At 37.6% G+C, this 17,334-nt stretch overlaps 1 protein-coding gene across 3 annotated transcripts in view; it reads left to right on the top strand.

Moving 5' to 3' along the window:
• Positions 1–16,052, top strand: part of kirrel1a (kirre like nephrin family adhesion molecule 1a) — a 30,165-nt gene extending 14,113 nt beyond the window's left edge. The window contains exons 3-15 of one of the 3 annotated variants that reach the window (XM_065275427.2): positions 1,014–1,163; positions 1,869–2,026; positions 2,301–2,451; positions 3,848–3,953; positions 4,085–4,233; positions 4,358–4,485; positions 4,871–4,997; positions 6,317–6,417; positions 8,905–9,124; positions 9,355–9,462; positions 9,699–9,826; positions 11,818–11,931; positions 12,749–16,052. In XM_065275427.2, the coding sequence (XP_065131499.1) occupies positions 1,014–1,163; positions 1,869–2,026; positions 2,301–2,451; positions 3,848–3,953; positions 4,085–4,233; positions 4,358–4,485; positions 4,871–4,997; positions 6,317–6,417; positions 8,905–9,124; positions 9,355–9,462; positions 9,699–9,826; positions 11,818–11,931; positions 12,749–13,366 (2,258 nt within the window). In that variant the 3' untranslated portion in view covers positions 13,367–16,052. The remainder of the gene's footprint in view (positions 1–1,013; positions 1,164–1,868; positions 2,027–2,300; positions 2,452–3,847; positions 3,954–4,084; positions 4,234–4,357; positions 4,486–4,870; positions 4,998–6,316; positions 6,418–8,904; positions 9,125–9,354; positions 9,463–9,698; positions 9,827–11,817; positions 11,932–12,748) is intronic. The other 2 variants (XM_065275428.1, XM_065275429.2) reach the window with 2 other exon arrangements.
• Positions 16,053–17,334: the final 1,282 nt, after the last annotated feature.

The following is a 17,334-nucleotide window of genomic DNA, read 5'->3' as shown; positions in this document are numbered from 1 at the left end:
GCTTTCATGTTTCTTTATTTCTGTCTGACTTTTGTCCCGTTTTCCCCTTTGCTCTTTTGCTTTCTGCTCCATTCGCACGCTCATCTTTTCTCACTCCTTGTGGACTATCATGAGAATACCGCGAGCAGGATGTGTTATTTTTAACCTCTGCCATTATAAATAGATAAATTTGGACCTGATAAACTACATTTGCTACATTTGCCAGATAAGAATGTGGCATGGCATGAAAACATTTCTCTTCCTCTCTGGGTCTTTTACGCTCTCTCTCTCTCTCTCCTTTTGACTCAGTATAGTTGTATTTACACTTTGATGCTTCACTGGTTTGTCCCTGTGGCTTTCATATAAAAGCATGTGAACAAATCCTGCACTCACACACAAATGTGCACTCGAAGACATCCACACATATTCAACAGCGAGGCACATGCTGATAACTCAATCCTATTGCAAAAGTGTGTGTGTGAAAGAGGGGGGAGGGTTTATTGGGGATGCGTGATGTAATTCACAGCAGAAATTTTGTCATTTTTCTTGCAGCAGAAGCTAGAAATGTTCATATCAAGGTGCTACCATACATCATACAGTACGAACTCTACTGCCACCTTGTGGTGAAAATCATTACAACTTTTATTGCTTATGCAGCACGCTTATCAGTGTATTTTTTGAAAATGAACCATGCTTATCATTATGACAGGGTTAGGGATTGAAATAAACATCTAACTATAACCACTGAACTTGCTTAGTAATTCGTCTGTGGTATAAAATAACACCTCAAATCATGCACTGTGTTTTTCTGAACAATCAGACTTTAAAACCTAGCAGATGATACAGCGGGTGTCCAAAACCAGAACAACCAACCAGAAAACCAGTAATACAAATTTGTCCAAATAAGTCCAGTTTTTGTGCATGCTGTGTTGGAATTAATGTGTTTTCAATGAAAACATTTTATTTATTCTTTTCTCTCTTCACAAAATATTTACTTATATTGATGAAAATTGTTTTTAATTGATCTTTTCCAGCCTGGCCAAGGTATCGTGTATTAAGGCTGGTGGATGTTGGCCAGTATAATTTGGAGATCTCCGCTGCAGAACTCTCCGATGACTCTCAATATGAATGTCAGGCAACTGAGGCGGCGCTGCGCTCCCGTCGGGCCAAACTTACCGTTCTTAGTAAGTGCTGACTGAGTATAAAAACTCAATGTGTTTTTTCTCAGATGTGGAAAATATTTGGAATATTTCACCCAGATTAAATTTCTTGCACAATTTCCTCACTCTCATGTCCTCACTTTCGATTTTCAAGCATCAAAATGACATTAAAATAGCCAAAATGACATTTCCATTTATGCATTTACCAGATGGATTCATGTGTTGCATTTTATCAGTATGTGTGTTCCCCGACACTAACAAATCTTCTCAAAGTTTATAAGAGAAGTGATTTCTGATTCAAATGAAATTCCTTTATTAGGGTAAAATTTTTTACTGTATGCTTCAGATGACTTTTCAGTTTTCGGTCACTTTACAGTGTTTTGCAACCGTTTTGAAGCCTAAAATCTCCAGTCCGCATTCATTGTACTTTCTCCTTTATTTTCTAACTGAAAAAGGTCATACCAGTTTGGAATTACAGAATAATAAATTATATTTTGGGCTGTACTCGCCATTTAATGCAGTGTTAAAGGCTTTTTGTCTTAACAATAATGTTCATTTATCACTATTACCTCTTTATGTGTAGATGTGTTTTTACAATCTATGATATTCCTGAGAGCAATGATAGGTTTACTGTGTTAAATTTTTTTAATTATTATATTATTTTGGTTCAATCCCTTCTTTAGGGTGATTAATAACTGTTATTGACTCTGTGTTTGTTTTTGTCTGTAGTTCCTCCCGATGATCCGGTAATTGAAGGGTCCCCAGAGATCCTACTCACAGCAGGAGTCCCCTACAACATGAGCTGCATGTCCCGTGGAGCCAAACCCGCCTCCGTTATAGAGTGGCAGAAAGACGGGCTGCCGATAGATGGGGCCTTTAGCACCAGGGTGAGACACACAAAACACACACACACCCCCAAAAAACACACTCTTATAAATGCTAACGCTTTAGCTTGTCTTCATTATGCCATGTCATACAAATTTGTCTTCAGCAAAAAACAACGACCAAACATTTCAATAGATTCTCATTAAGCCACATTGTTAAAAAAAAAAACACAATCAGCAAGAATCTCTACGTTTTTAAAAACATAGTCTTTCTTTGCTTTTTCTTCTGAGACTTTCTGGTCAGAAAAGATTTGTAAAGATAATTTCTCTTCTTTAGGAGCTGCTCTCAGACAGAAAACGTGTGACTACACGAAGCTTCCTGCCTGTTCTTCCCATAGATACAGATACAGGCAAGAACTTTACCTGTGTGGCCACTAACCTGGCCGTGCCCAATGGCAAACGGGCCACCATCACCCTCAACGTACACCGTGAGTACAGAACCCTTTCTGATTTAAGTGAAAATGGTCAGTGATGCTTTAAAAAAATGTAATGTCTGGCTAATATAAACCATTCATATTAGGCATGTGCCGGTTTTAAGGTATACCAAGGTTTTGAAGAGTGAATATTTTGTGGTACTGTTTCCAAGGAATGAGCTGTGTTTACACAAAATTAATTAAATTATTAAGTAAAATATATTACATAAATATATTTTTAAAAGATTTTATAATTTAAAGGCTATAATTTTTCACCTGGAATCCATTGTATGTTGCTTAAAAATAAACTGTATTGTGTCCAGTTGAAAAGTTTGTATACACAAACATTTGAAACTTGGCAAATAATACATTTTAGTGTTGCAATGGCAAATGTCGCAACACAGTGACACCATAGTATTTTTACCATGCCATAAGGTTATTATCATACCGCAAAATCTCATACAGGCTTATGCCTAATATACATACATACATATACATATATGTATAGACCCTGTTACAGCTCACGTGATCAAATAGCCTGCGCGCGCATTTGGGCAACAGAAGTGGTGTTATTCCCCATTGGTTCTTACGTGGTAGCAACTCAGAAAGTTTATTAAAACGGTTTCCCAGCATCAAATTGTCTGGTTGTTGCGTTTGGTTGCACTAATATAATATACTAATATACGTATATATGTATCTGGCAACTTTATTTTTGGACATCTGCTAACGTCTTCTATCCACTCCCCTATAGTACACGGATCTGGTAGCTGTGTTGAAAATGTTCATAAAGTCAACTTTTTTAAAATAACTTACTGTTTGTGTTGCTTCACTGTTGATTCTTACGATACTTCCGTTGCCTAAATGCGCGCGCATACGCTGCCACGTCATCATTGTGTACAAACAGTAAAAGGGTCTATATGTAGCCTGGCATACAGTCAACACAATTATGTATTCAAAAATAGAGAAAATTACAGTTTTTGCTATTAGTTTATTTATTTTCTATAAATTAAAATATACATTTATCAGGTGACATTGTTCAAAAAGATTTAGGGGCAGTTTCCCGGACAGGGATAAGACTAATCCTAGACTAAAATAAATATAAGAGCTGTCCAAACTGAAAACAACTTGCACTGACATCTTAAAATACATCAGTGCCCTTTGCTTTGCCTTGAAATTCACACAAGTAATGTTTTTAGTAAGGCATGTTTGTTAAAACTAGTTATATTTCCTAATTAAACTAAGGCCTAGTCCTGGCTTAAGATAATCCCTGTCCGGGAAACCACCCCATAATGATCAAATTCATCATTGCTATCACACGAAAAAATACACATAGCCAGATTAACATAATAACCCCATTGAAATTGTAGCAATATTTCAACAACATCTATTTACATTCTTATATTCTCTGCAGATCCACCGGTGGTGACGTTATCCATTGAGCCACGCTCTGTACTGGAGGGAGAAAGAGTGACCTTCACATGCCAAGCTACGGCAAATCCACCTATTATGGGCTACAAGTACGTCTTTGGCATTTGTAACATTGTTCAGTGAAAATGAAAATTAATTTTTATCATATTATTTGATGTGTTTCATGGGGTTTTCTCTATGTATTTTCTTCTGAATGCCTGAATTTCCTTCGGTTTACCAGGTGGGCAAAGGGAGGGGTGGTCATACAGGGTGCAAGAGAGAGTGTATTCGTCACCAAAGCTGACCACTCATTCTTCACCGAGCCTGTGTCCTGTCAAGTGTTCAATGCTGTGGGCAGCACCAACGTCAGCATACTAGTCGACGTCCACTGTAAGTATCAATTTTGGGTGATTTTTTTAAACATTTTACTCAGTCTAATATCACTTATATGAACTATTCTTATTCAATCATATAAAATGTAAAAATACAAAAACCTCTGTTTTTCAAAATGCAGTTGGTCCTATCTTGGTGGTTGAGCCTAAACCGGTAACAGTGGATCTAGATTCAGATGTTACTTTAAACTGCAAGTGGGCTGGAAATCCTCCTCTCACACTTACATGGACAAAAAAGGGTTCAAGCATGGTGAGCAGCTCTCTTTATAAGGATCAATTCTGTTACAATTTTCTTTTAATTTCAACACACTCTAAATTCTGCTGGGTTAATTTTAATCAAATTCTTTGTTATTAAATAAACCTATGCTAGGTTTTTTCAATGCAATGCTGGGTTGTTTTAACTCATGGTTGGGTTAACAACAAACCAGCAAAGGTTTATTTAATAACCCAACATAATATTTACCCAGCATTGGGTTAACCCAATAACCCAGCAGAACTGTGCCTATATGGATTCCATATCTTTATATGTGTCCATGTTTTACCAGCTCTGGTAAACTTTTTCATGTTTATCCCCCTGCTGTTTTTAGCTATATGACACTCATTTATCAGCATTTCTCTTTCATTTTCCCTCACAGGTGTTGAGTAATAATAACCAGCTTTATCTGAAGTCAGTAAGTCAAGCTGATGCTGGTCAGTATGTCTGTAAGGCCATTGTGCCCAGGATCGGAGTGGGAGAGACAGAAGTCACACTCACTGTTAATGGTCAGTAGAGCCCAAGGACACACTGTATTTGGTTTAAACGTGTGATTGGGTTAAAATGTGTATCGTACATGTTTTCATTGTATTAATATTAGGAAGGGTGTGCTTTCTTGAATTAAAAAATGTTAGACACACTGATATATGTATATAGACCAATGATGTAAGTAACATAATAGTCTAGGGGGCAGTTTCCAGGCATGGTTTAGATTAATATAGGACTATGCCTTAATTTTATTAGGACATTTAAGTAGTTTTTACAAACAAGCCTTACAAAAAACAATACTGGTGCCCATCTTGAGATAAAACAATGGCACTTATATATATATTGGTGAAAGCTGCTTTCAGATCAAACAAGCATTTTAGTCGTAAGCCTTGTCTGGGAAAACGCCCCCTTATCTTATTTAGTAACCTACCTGTGGTTTCAAGTCCATTTTATTTATAAAGCGCTTTTTACAGTTCTGCATGGTTTCAAAGCAGCTTAACATGAAAATAAACTACAGAAAATGGGATAATTTTGAACATATATAATATGTAAGGAATAATTGACAACAGGCTGTAATAATGCACACCCAATTATTCAGTCAATTATTCAGCTTTGTTACCACAAACCTTTCTCTGGTAGTTATTTTAAGACATTTGACAGGTTAGGTGTGCGTCTCACAGAAAAATAATTCACACCTGTGAAACATTTCTCAATCAATAAGTAAAAAGCATTTAACAGACCCCTGGTATAGAATAGAATAGAACAGTGGCGGCTCGTGACTGCTCATCCGAGGGGCGCAAATTCAAAATATGTGTTCGGAGTGTCATGCGTGTTGCTTGTGTTTTCAAAGTATGTGTTTGTTGGGTCATGTTAACCATGTGCATCATGTGTTTTGTCACGCGCGTCAAAACTGTTTATGATAAAAGAGACGCTAACATTCACAAAATACACGCAAGACACTCGCTTAACAGTAAACTCTGATTACACATGAGATTATGCGAGTATCTGGCAAATTCTGAGCGCCTCTTTTATCATAAACCCTTTAGACGCGTCTGCAGCAGGCACTTATAAGACACTTGATGCACACAGGATATCTAGATGCGCAGAACACATATTTTGAAAAAAGGAACCACACACATGACCGGCTACGTACATGTGATGAACTTCGCATCGAGCGCCCTCAAAAAATGAAGTCACCGGCCGCCACTGGAATAGAATAGAATAGAATAGAATAGAATAGGAATAGAATAAAAGTTTTGCTGAACTATTGTAAACTTTAAATAAATTTAGTCTTTAGTCGTCTATGTGTTGTTGGTAATGAATTTCTGTCTTTATTCAGGACCACCTATTATCTCAAGTGAACCAGTCCAGTATGCAGTTCGAGGAGAAAGGGGAGAAGTCAAGTGTTTTATTGCCAGCACCCCTCCCCCAGACAAAATTGTAAGTTCATCCTGATATTTATTTAAAAATTTTATTTGAGGCATTTACAAGATGTTTTTATCCAGAGATTTTTTAATGTTTAAACTGTTCATATGGAAAAGAAAAATCCCAGTTAAATTTCTTTAATATCTCACTTGTTTCTCTTAAGACTTTTGCTCGTCTCCATCTCAGAAGAATATTGCATATGTCTTTTCAAAAGAGAACAAAGTTTTAAAGATGTACTCAAAAACCAAATTCTGCAAGAACAACAAATTTGAACTGAAATATTTGAATGAATAAATGAATGTGTCCGGAGCTACGAGGTAACAACTCAAACTCAGCTTTCCAAATTTATTGGAATATTTCGGGTAAAATAAAACTTAAGCTCTATTCACAACACTTGTCAATTTCCACCTTTCAAAAAAAAAAAAAATGAAATTTTGGAGGGAAATATGAGATACAAGATATGTTACCCTTGCTTTCTATTGTAAGCACCCAGCTGTTAAAGTGTTTTTTATTTGTTTGCACAAACTGATAATCAACAGGGACTGTTATTTTAAACCAGGTACAGACAGCTTTCGAAGCCAACCCTTCTCAAGACATACAAGTGATTTTGATTTAGAGTGACTTACAGCTAAGGCCCCAATGCGTCTCTAAAATGGGATTTATGAAATATGAAATATAAGAACAGAGCAGTGCTGTGGCCTTTCAAATGTCTTAGCTTGTAAGGTAAATGAAGGCTTATCGTGAACATGTGGAGGTATGCATTTTTAAATATTCTCACAGCTCAACATGAATAATACAATGGTTTTTACTGGCTTTCAAAAGCGAACCTGTGCTTTCTCGCCACTACCCAACGCCATGTTAAAGCACGGGAAGGCCATTTATCCCATTACTTGTATGAAATATGTGTGTGTGGGTGGGCTATGAGAAACAGATACAGTTCAGGTACATTTTATGCAGCTGAATATGCTTTTTAAAGCCTAAATATTTAAAATGAATCTGGTCCATTAATGTACAGATTATGTATGGTTTTATTTTTAGTCCATCTGCAAGTAGGACATGCCAGTGCTGTTTATATATGTATGAAGAGTTTGGTTCCAAAACCAGATAAAAAATCTCGTTTTTTGACTGTGCATTCCCAATTAATATCAATCAAACTGCAGTTGGTTTCTTTTGATTCATCAATTATAAATATAGCTAAGTAGCACAATAAAACACAATAAAAACATGGTAGTATAATAATAAACAATGTTTTGTCTAATAATTCACATAAATTGCAGATTTCTGCTCGCAAAATATGCGGGGCTTGCACGATTTCTTAATCCCCGCATTTTTGTAGCAAAAAGTCATATATATCTTACCAGAAAGTTGAACATTTTTGCGTTTACTTTACACATGCACAGCCATGTCCCCTGTTGTCATAGGAATGTTATGAAGTTACATAATTATGCGATGTGAACATCAATGAAAAGCTGCAAACAGTTTTTGCAAGTTCCCGCAATTTCATTTCATAAAATTGCATAAATATTCTGCATATTACTTCACATTAATTAAGAAAACATTCCACAAGATCAAGGTTTTTTGCCCGCAACAATCCCCCCCAAAAAATGCTTTTTTCTGGAAGGACTGGCTTATACCATTACCACAGACATTGCTAAGACATTGGCCTGGTGGTAATTTTAAGACATTTGACAGGTTAGGTGTGTGTCTTACAGAAAAATAATTCACACCTGTGAAACATTTCTCAATTTCTTTATCAAAAAATAATGCATACCCGTGCCGTGGAACATTTCTCAACCAATCAGAATAAAGCATTCAACAGCCCTGTGGTATAACGTGTAGTATTCTGTATAATGTGTAGTATTCTGTTTAATTGTATGTAAACATTTACTGCAGGATATGTAAAGTGTTTAGTTGCCTTTATTAAAATGTTAACAAATTAAATAATGTTATTAAATAATTCACAATATACACTGTAAAAAGTAAAAGTTGGATCAACTTCAAAATTACTTCATAACCAGTTTAAAGGAAAAAAGTTGAAAAAACTTTTTAGGTTAAAAAACTTTTCTATTAAAGGAACAGTATGTAGGATAGTGGCCAAAACTGAGACAAAACTTGTGGCTAAAACTGGTACTGCAATCACAAAACTGGTGGCCAATACACAACATGACAACATAAACATCAGTTGAGAGCTGCAAATCCACTTTTTAAATGACACTATGCTGGACAGACCCCTGTTGTCAATGATAAAAGTATTTGAAATGAAAATTCTTTCTTAAGTAATTTTTTAAGTTGATCCAACTTTCACTTTTTACAGTGTATATTATGAATGATTCAATTTGATAACATGAATATTCTGTGTTATATATTTATATTTATATGTATTTTTTATTTTTTCTGAAGCTTGAAGCTACATTTTCTTTATTACTGCACGCTTCCCAGAAGTGTTTTACTGTTATATATTTGAAATGGAAAAATTTGTGATCATGGCTGATCTGTGTGCAGGTATGGGCCTGGAAGGAGAATGTGTGGGAAAAGGAGAAGGGGACCCTGTCCGAACGATACACAGTGGAACAAAGCAAACTGACCACTCAGGGTGGAGCGGTTTTGTCCACATTAAGCATCAACAACGTCATGGAGTCAGACTTTCAGTCTACATACAACTGCACTGCATGGAATTCATTCGGACCTGGGACCATGATCATCATGCTGGAAGAGGCTACAGGTGAGGCCACAACATACTCAGATTTCTAGTTATAATTTTTTCTTTTAACATGCTCGTGACACAAAAGCTACAGGAACAGAGGTTTTAGTCTGATACATGTTTTATCCTAGGGACAACCTTTCAATTTTTATCGTGAAGCCAACATAATCTGACAAGATAGCACAAATCTACAGAACACTGGTACACTGTTGAGGTTTTTAACTCTTTCCCTGCTGTTTTCTTTTTTTCAGAAATAGTGCCAGTGGGAATTATTGCCGGTGGCACTGTAGGCTGTTTCATTCTGCTTCTCCTGTGTTTACTAGCACTTGTGCTGTTTCTATACAGGCAACGCAAAGGAAGTAAGTCATCAAAACCGACTGACATTTAGTTTGCATATACACATTAAATAATATAAATAATTGTACACAAAAATTGTATATTGGCAGCAACATCCAAAGCTCGTCCTTGACCATTCAGAAGCAAAAGCATTAATAATTTGAAAGCCCAAGGCAAAGAGTTGATGTTAAAAAAACATCATAACGCATTTTAAGGGCCGCCATAAATCAGATGTGTACTGGGATGTTTTATTTTCCAGGTCGTCGAGGGGTCACACTCGGTAAGCCAGATATCAAGGTAGAGACCATAAACAAAGAGACCCACAGCCTGGAGGAAGACTCGGCCAGCGTCTCCACGGCGACACGCATGGTTAAAGCCATGTACTCTGTGAGTACACATAACAATACACAGCAGAAACTGTAGGATGTTGAGGGATTTTGAGGTTGTGATGAAATGCAATCAAGACATGAAATGACACAAGACAGTAATTATTTAATATAAGTAGCCCTTATGTAAAAGTATTTCTTTTCTTAAAACAAACTAACAAATTGTCTTTGAATTATTTAGTATCGCATAAAAGAATTTGGAGTTAAGTTCAGTCACATAAAATCTTACATCTGCTTAATCGATTCATCGACAAGGCTATAAAATTGTAATGATTCTGAATTAAGACTTAACAGTCTTGTAAAATGCAGTTACATGGGAAATAAATTGTATATATATACATATATACACTCACCTAAAGGATTATTATGAACACCTGTTCAATTTCTCATTAATGCAATTATCTAATCAACCAATCACATGGCAGTTGCTTGAATGCATTTAGGGGTGTGGTCCTGGTCAAGACAATCTCCTTAACTCCAAACTGAATGTCAGAATGGGAAAGAAAGGTGATTTAAGCAATTTTGAGCGTGGCATGGTTGTTGGTGCCAGACGGGCCGGTCTGAGTATTTCACAAACTGCTCAGATACTGGGATTTTCTAGGGTTTACAAAGAATGGTGTGAAAAGGGAAAAACATCCAATATGCGGCAGTCCTGTGGGCGAAAATGCCATGTTGATGCTAGAGGTCAGAGGCGAATGGGCCGACTGATTCAAGCTGATATAAGAGCAACTTTGACTGAAATAACCACTTGTTACAACCAAGGTATGCAGCAAAGCATTTGTGAAGCCACAACACGCACAACCTTAAGGTGGATGGGCTACAACAGCAGAAGACCCCACTTATCTCCACTACAAATAGGAAAAAGAGGCTACAATTTGCACAAGCTCACCAAATTTGGACAGTTGAACACTGGAAAAATGTCGCCTGGTCTGATGAGTCTCAATTTCTGTTAAGACATTCAGATGGTAGAGTCAGACTTTGGCGCTAAACAGAATGAGAACATGGATCCATCATGCCTTGTTATCACTGTGCAGGCTGGTGGTGGTGGTGTAATGGTGTGGGGGATGTTTTCTTGGCACACTTTAGGCCCCTTAGTGCCCATTGGGCATCATTTAAATGACACGGCCTACCTGAGCATTGTTTCTGACCATGTCTATCCCTTTATGACCACTATGTACCCATCCTCTGATGGCTACTTCCAGCAGGATAATGCACCATGTCACAAAGCTCCAATCATTTCAAATTGGTTTCTTGAACATGACAAGGAGGTCCCTGTACAAAAATGGCCCCCACAGTCACCAGATCTCAACCCAATAGAGCATTTTTGGGATGTGGTGGAACGCTTTGTGCACTGGATGTGCATCCCACAAATCTACATCAACTGCAAGATGCTATCCTATCAATATGGGCCAACATTTCTATAGAATGCTTTCAGCACCTTTTTTGAATCAATTAGAATTAAGGCGGTTCTGAAGGCAAAAGGGGGTCAAACACAGTATTATTATGGTGTTCCTAATAATCCTTTAGTGCAATTTTTCCACATGGGAAGTCTTTTGCCAGTGATCACTGTGTTGTGTCTTTTGAATATTAGATGTTATTAGTGGTTAATATAGGCTAAATAAGTCAATAAAAACATTGAAACATACAAGTAATTTGAACTGCTAATTGTGACAGTAACATTTGAGCTATATATTTTTAATTGTCATTCAAATTCATTTTGCTTCGCTCATAACACAATTAATGCTTTTTTACTAAATTGCAAACAATTCCCAAACGCAGAGCTTTACAGAAAAATGCATTAACCATCTTGACTTCCAGTTTATTAATAATATTTAAAAAGCTGAATTTAATCCTTTTTCTCTTTTAACCTCCCTCTCCTCCTTCATATTCTTATTTTTTCTGCTCCTTATCTCCTGTTGGTTTTCCTCTCACCCTCTTATGTTGCATCCCCTCTCCCCGCTCTTTGTTGCTTTCTTGTCGTTTATGATTTAGTTTTTACCTTCTGTGACCCTCTCTCCTTCCTCCCAGCCTTTTAAAGATGACATAGACCTCAAACAGGAGCTGCGCAGTGACACGCTGGACACACGCCAGGACTATGAGCTCAAGGTGAATAGCCGAACCCTCAGCTTACAGAGGGATGAAAAGTACAGAGCTTTGTTTGACCAAAACATGCCATTGAGTCTGGATCCAGAATCAGTTCAATTTTCTTTTCATTTGGTGTTCATTGACAGTGTTTTTCAAAAAATTGACAGTGCGGAACTACAATTACCATATTGTCTTATTATAAGGGAGATCCACCAATTAGAGAAGCCGTTTTCACGTTCTCTGTATATAGTAAACATACACATCCTTTAATAAGCACAGGGTGGAGAGAGGAGAATGGGACTGGATAAGGACTGGGTCACAAAAAGCATGTCTGTGCTACGTGTCAAAGCACTGCCCACTACACCAGCGGCTCAGACTGGAATACATATTTAATCTTAAAACGACACATACTTTTTCCAAAGGTGCCCAATATAACAAGATTGGGCACTCCTATTACTATAAATAGGGGGCAGTGTAACACTTAATATGGTCTCTCTGGCAACAGATGGTCCGCCTTTCAGTTTAAAGAACCAATCATCAATCGATAAAAACTAACAATTTTCCGGGGGAGAGGCTCTATACGGGGTGTTTTTAGCAAAATTTGAGTTTAAGAAACAAAAGTTAAGGTACAGTTGATGTCAAGTTTAATTGTCGGTCAAAAATATGTTGTTTAACCATACATAGATATCTGTATTTTCACATTCAAGTAGATGACTTAAAAATGACTGGAGGCTTTGTGCGACTTTGGTTTTTCTCCTGTGTTAAGGAGAACAGAATGTATAATCAATTGTGTACAATATAATGTGTACACTAAAAATTTCATCTATTGTACTTGCAGGACCCAACAAACGGCTACTACAACGTGCGAGCTTCCACACATGATGAGGGACGTCCAGCCTCCCGATCCATGCACTACTCAGACTATCGCACCTCGACCCAGCCAGGGGGCGCTGCAGTCGTAAGCAGCAGCTCAGGAGCTCCTGGAGCGACTGCAGGTCCAGGAACACCGAGCAGCTTGGCCCCAGGTTCGCGAGTGGGCTGCTATGATCCTCGCCCTCCCTCTAGACTCTCGCACAACAGCTACGCCCAGTTTAACACCTTCACCCGCCCCGGGCAGTCTCAGCAGCCCCCACCCAGTTCCGGTCCGCAGACTAGCGACTTTCCCCCTGACTGCAGCCTCTTGGACGCTACCCCTCAGCTAGGATACGAAAATTACGGCTACCCGTCACACTATCCGACTTTTCGGATGGGTTTCGCTCCGCCCAGCCTCGCCCCGTTGGAAGGTGGGCCGGCGTACGAGATGTACGGCGTGGGGCCGAGCGTAGGAGCTGGAGGCAGTACAGGAACCCCGGAGACTGGACTCGGGAAATACGGAAGTTCCACGCGGTTCTCCTACACTTCCCAGCATTCCGATTATTCCCACCGACACACACAGAGGATGCAAACACACGTGTAAGGGAGAAGTGTCACGATTTCATAACGTCGATAAGTTACGGTATGCCCGGGTCGGCCATATAAGTACACACACTCACGGTCACGCGTACACAGATACACAGATAATGAACGAACATGGAGGGCGAATGAAACTGATAACGTTTAGTGTTAACAGAGATGAAGAAATAAGAATGGGAAATAATTTCTCAGTCTTTGCGTTTGTTTCCCAGCTCCAGGAGCTGATAGCGAAAGTCACAATCAGGAGAGATTGGAGTCAAAGAAAAGATCAAAGATCTTTATAAAGTTTGATAAATTGCGAATGCTCTGAAAAAGCATTATTAAACAGTAATTCTTGAGAAATGAAGGGCGCCTGTTAGGCTAATAGTCTGCAGTTGTTGTTGGGGTTTTTTTCGGAGATGATCATGTGATATAAATGTATGAAATCTCTTGAATGGCTTCTTCAATTTCTCCCCTTATGCTTATGACAGCCAAAACATAACATTTTATGACAAACTGCACAATGTACAGCGGCGTCCAAAAGTCCAAAACCATTAACATGCTGTCATTACAGCAAAAGAGGGACATTTACAATACAAAGAACTTCATTTTTGAGTGCAACTTTGTTATGCTGACAATATTTGTAATGAAAAGAGACTAGTCTACGTATCCCAACCATCTTCATGAGTTTGACAAGGAAAATGAAGAGCACATGAGCTACAGGAGTAGTCAATACTCTTGGTAACCAAAGCATATGGAGGTGTTTCATGACAAAAGCATTTATTCTTATCGATCCACGTCAATCAGCATCTAGCCGGATGTCCGTCTTGCTGAGCTACCTCGATAAACAGGTTCCTAACCTTACAATGTTAGAATAATCCATTAGCGGGGCAGCAAGGTTCTCGATCCTCCCCAAGGAAAGAGGCAAATCCGACCCGATTTAGTAAAGCACTTTCTTAAATTGCAATAAAACACATTACCCTTTAAATTTCAAAACGTTATGACGGAGACCACTTGAGGAAGCCACTTAACAGTTTTCAGACATGGTCGATGACAGCCATTTAGTTCGCTATTGTACAACTAGAACAATGAATTATATATAAAACTCTATATATATACATATACAAGAATGCCCCACTCTTTTCCATGGTGCTTTTGTAGTGGGGCCATTGTTTGCACTGCATTCCAGTATTCTAGCTTAGATTACCCTCATAATCGATATGTAATCTCTCATTTGCACACTAGGCTAGAGCATATGTTTCGAATATTACCGAAAATCTTTTTGCTTCATATTTCTGTAAGTGATTCTGGACCAAAGGTTCAACGTTAGAGTATCAGTCTTTATTTAGGTGATATTCACCTCAACGGACAAGAAAATATGCAGATTTGTTTGTTATTGTTGTTTGCGAATTGATTAGGTCGCCAGAGGGTTGGGAATGACAGATGTATGATCCAGCCTTAGGTAACTCCGAACTCACCCTTACTGATCTGAGATCAGGCTGCTATCACATTCGTCTTAAAGAGATGATGAGGATCAAATCGGAAAGAATTATTTGAGAGTGGCTGGGAGTGAATTATGTCTTGTAACCCAAATGCATTCAAGATTGCAGGCTCTTTCAATCACTTACTCACACAAACACACACCTGATATTTGTGCCAAACGCAGACAAACTAACTTGTGAGTATTTTCCGCCAATTAAAAAAAAATAATACTACCTTATGGGGACCAGAGATGGTCTTTGGCTACGAACTGTTTTCAACAGATTTTGAAGGATGCCATTATTAAAGCAATGAGGATCATCAGAACAAGAGGATGAAGACAATCTCTCACAAGTAGTTCTTGGAACAGTGAGGTCACAACGACTAGTTTTTGTCTTCGTCTGCATTTCGATACCTTGTAAACAAATGAGCCCTGTAAATACTTTCCAGTGTGTAATTCCAACTTAAAGTATTATTTTACTTCATCCGATGTGATGCACTCTTTAAATGCAGTATTGTTATGTTTTCAATTGTGCAAAGATAATGGACAAACATCACGGAGGTACTTTCGGACTCGGTACGGTACAAAGAGTGGCGCGTAGCTCGGCTGAGTGCAGGCAAGAGCGATTCAGAGGTATCCAAAAACTGACTGAGCTGCCAATCACTCGGCCTTGATACTGGATGTTTATCACGTGTGTGATGGCAGGGGAGAATCCTGTGGCGCAACCCACCGGACAGTATTTGCATCCCCCCCATCTAAGAACTTGAAAGAAACATGAAGGGGTACATAAACTTCAAAAAGAGTGGCCTTAGGAAACATGACTTTTATATTCCCTCACTTTATAAACCGGCTAAAGGCCAGAGCAGTGTGTGTAGAGTTTCAAACAAGATATGTGAGTTTTGTGTGAATGAGCGAGCGAGCGCGTGTGTGAATGCAAATGAGTGAGTATATGAAAATCTTTATGTAATCTGTTCATTTACTTATCTCACGTTCCTGCTCCAATACTTTTCTTCTGCTGGTAGGAGTGTGTATCCTGTATAATTGTGTCTTAGAAAATAAACGTTGACCTTACTGTACTGTTCTTGGTAGCTGAAAAATGATGACAGATGTACAACAAAAGTTATTGTTTTTTATTTCCTTTTGATTTTTTCCCCAATATTTTTTAAAAATGTTACGTAATTATTTTTTCACAGTATATCAGAAATAAAAGCACTGTTTTTCTAAGAATCAATGAGGTATTGAGTGCGTGGTGTATGTCCAGTATGAATACATTTGGTGTGAAGTATTGGTGTGTTTCAATCTAATCAACTTCCAGGGGTGGGTGGGACGGGGAGGAATAATCAAAACGTAAATACACCCCGCACCAAAATGTATTTATTAAATAATGAAAAAAATATAGATGACACTTTAACCCTCAAACCTCCCAATGTTTGAATCAAATATACACCCTTGGTTTCTTAGAAGTACCATGTGTATAATATATAAATATTAGGGCTGTTAAAAGATTAATTGTGATTAATCGCTTACAAAATAAACTTTTTGCATAATATATTTGTATGTATATTGTTTGTAATTATTTTGTATATATAAATACACACACACATGCATGAATGTAGTTAAGAAACATTTATATACTATATATAACATTTTTTATTTAGATTTTGATAAATTTTAAATTATAGATAAAAAATGAATATACAGTACCTAAATAACAATTTATACATGTATGTGTGTATTTATATATACATAATAATTACAGACAATACACACACAAATATATATTATGCAAACACATTTTGTATGCGATTAAACTTTTGAGAGCGTTATTATATAATAGCGCTCTCAAAAGTTTAATCAATATGTCTAATAGATATATGCAAGATAAATGCAAGAACAGCAGTACAGTACAAGGTACTGTAATAGAGTTGATTAATTCCTAAGAGGAATGTTTGCTTCATGACTATTATTGTGTAAACAGGGGTTAGTTTTTATTGCCCTAAATATTATTGATTTCTGCTTCTCTTTTTATGTAATATGGAGCTTACAGCTTGTTTTATGCAGAGTTGCTCTTGCTGTGCCCATTTCCCAAGCAGACTCAAGTCTGTGGTGCTCTTAATGGGAACCATTAAACATTTATCACTTTCAAAATACATTATATGAACATTATACATTGACCACACAATGCACATTACATCTGCAATTAAATCTCCTACATTAAGAGATGGAGCTGTCAGCACATTCAGCTGACCATCTGGCAGATAACACGTGAATGAGCTGCACATGTGCAAAAAAGTATTGCCAGTCAGTGGAAGTGACTTCTGGTTAACATAGTTTTGAGGTCAGGTTCAGTCATTACTTCATACTTGTCGTTTCACAACAGAACCACATTTAAAGGTGCCGTAGAATGGAAAACTATATTTATCAAGGCATAGATAATTAATAAGGATTCTGTACATGGTGATGACATATTGTGAGCCTCAAATATTGTTTCCTCCTAATAGCCCCAACATTAA

This window comes from Paramisgurnus dabryanus, chromosome 2 (genome assembly GCF_030506205.2).
Source record: "Paramisgurnus dabryanus chromosome 2, PD_genome_1.1, whole genome shotgun sequence".
In the NCBI taxonomy this organism is placed as follows: domain Eukaryota; kingdom Metazoa; phylum Chordata; class Actinopteri; order Cypriniformes; family Cobitidae; genus Paramisgurnus; species Paramisgurnus dabryanus.
This window is presented reverse-complemented; position numbering and strand designations above follow the sequence as displayed.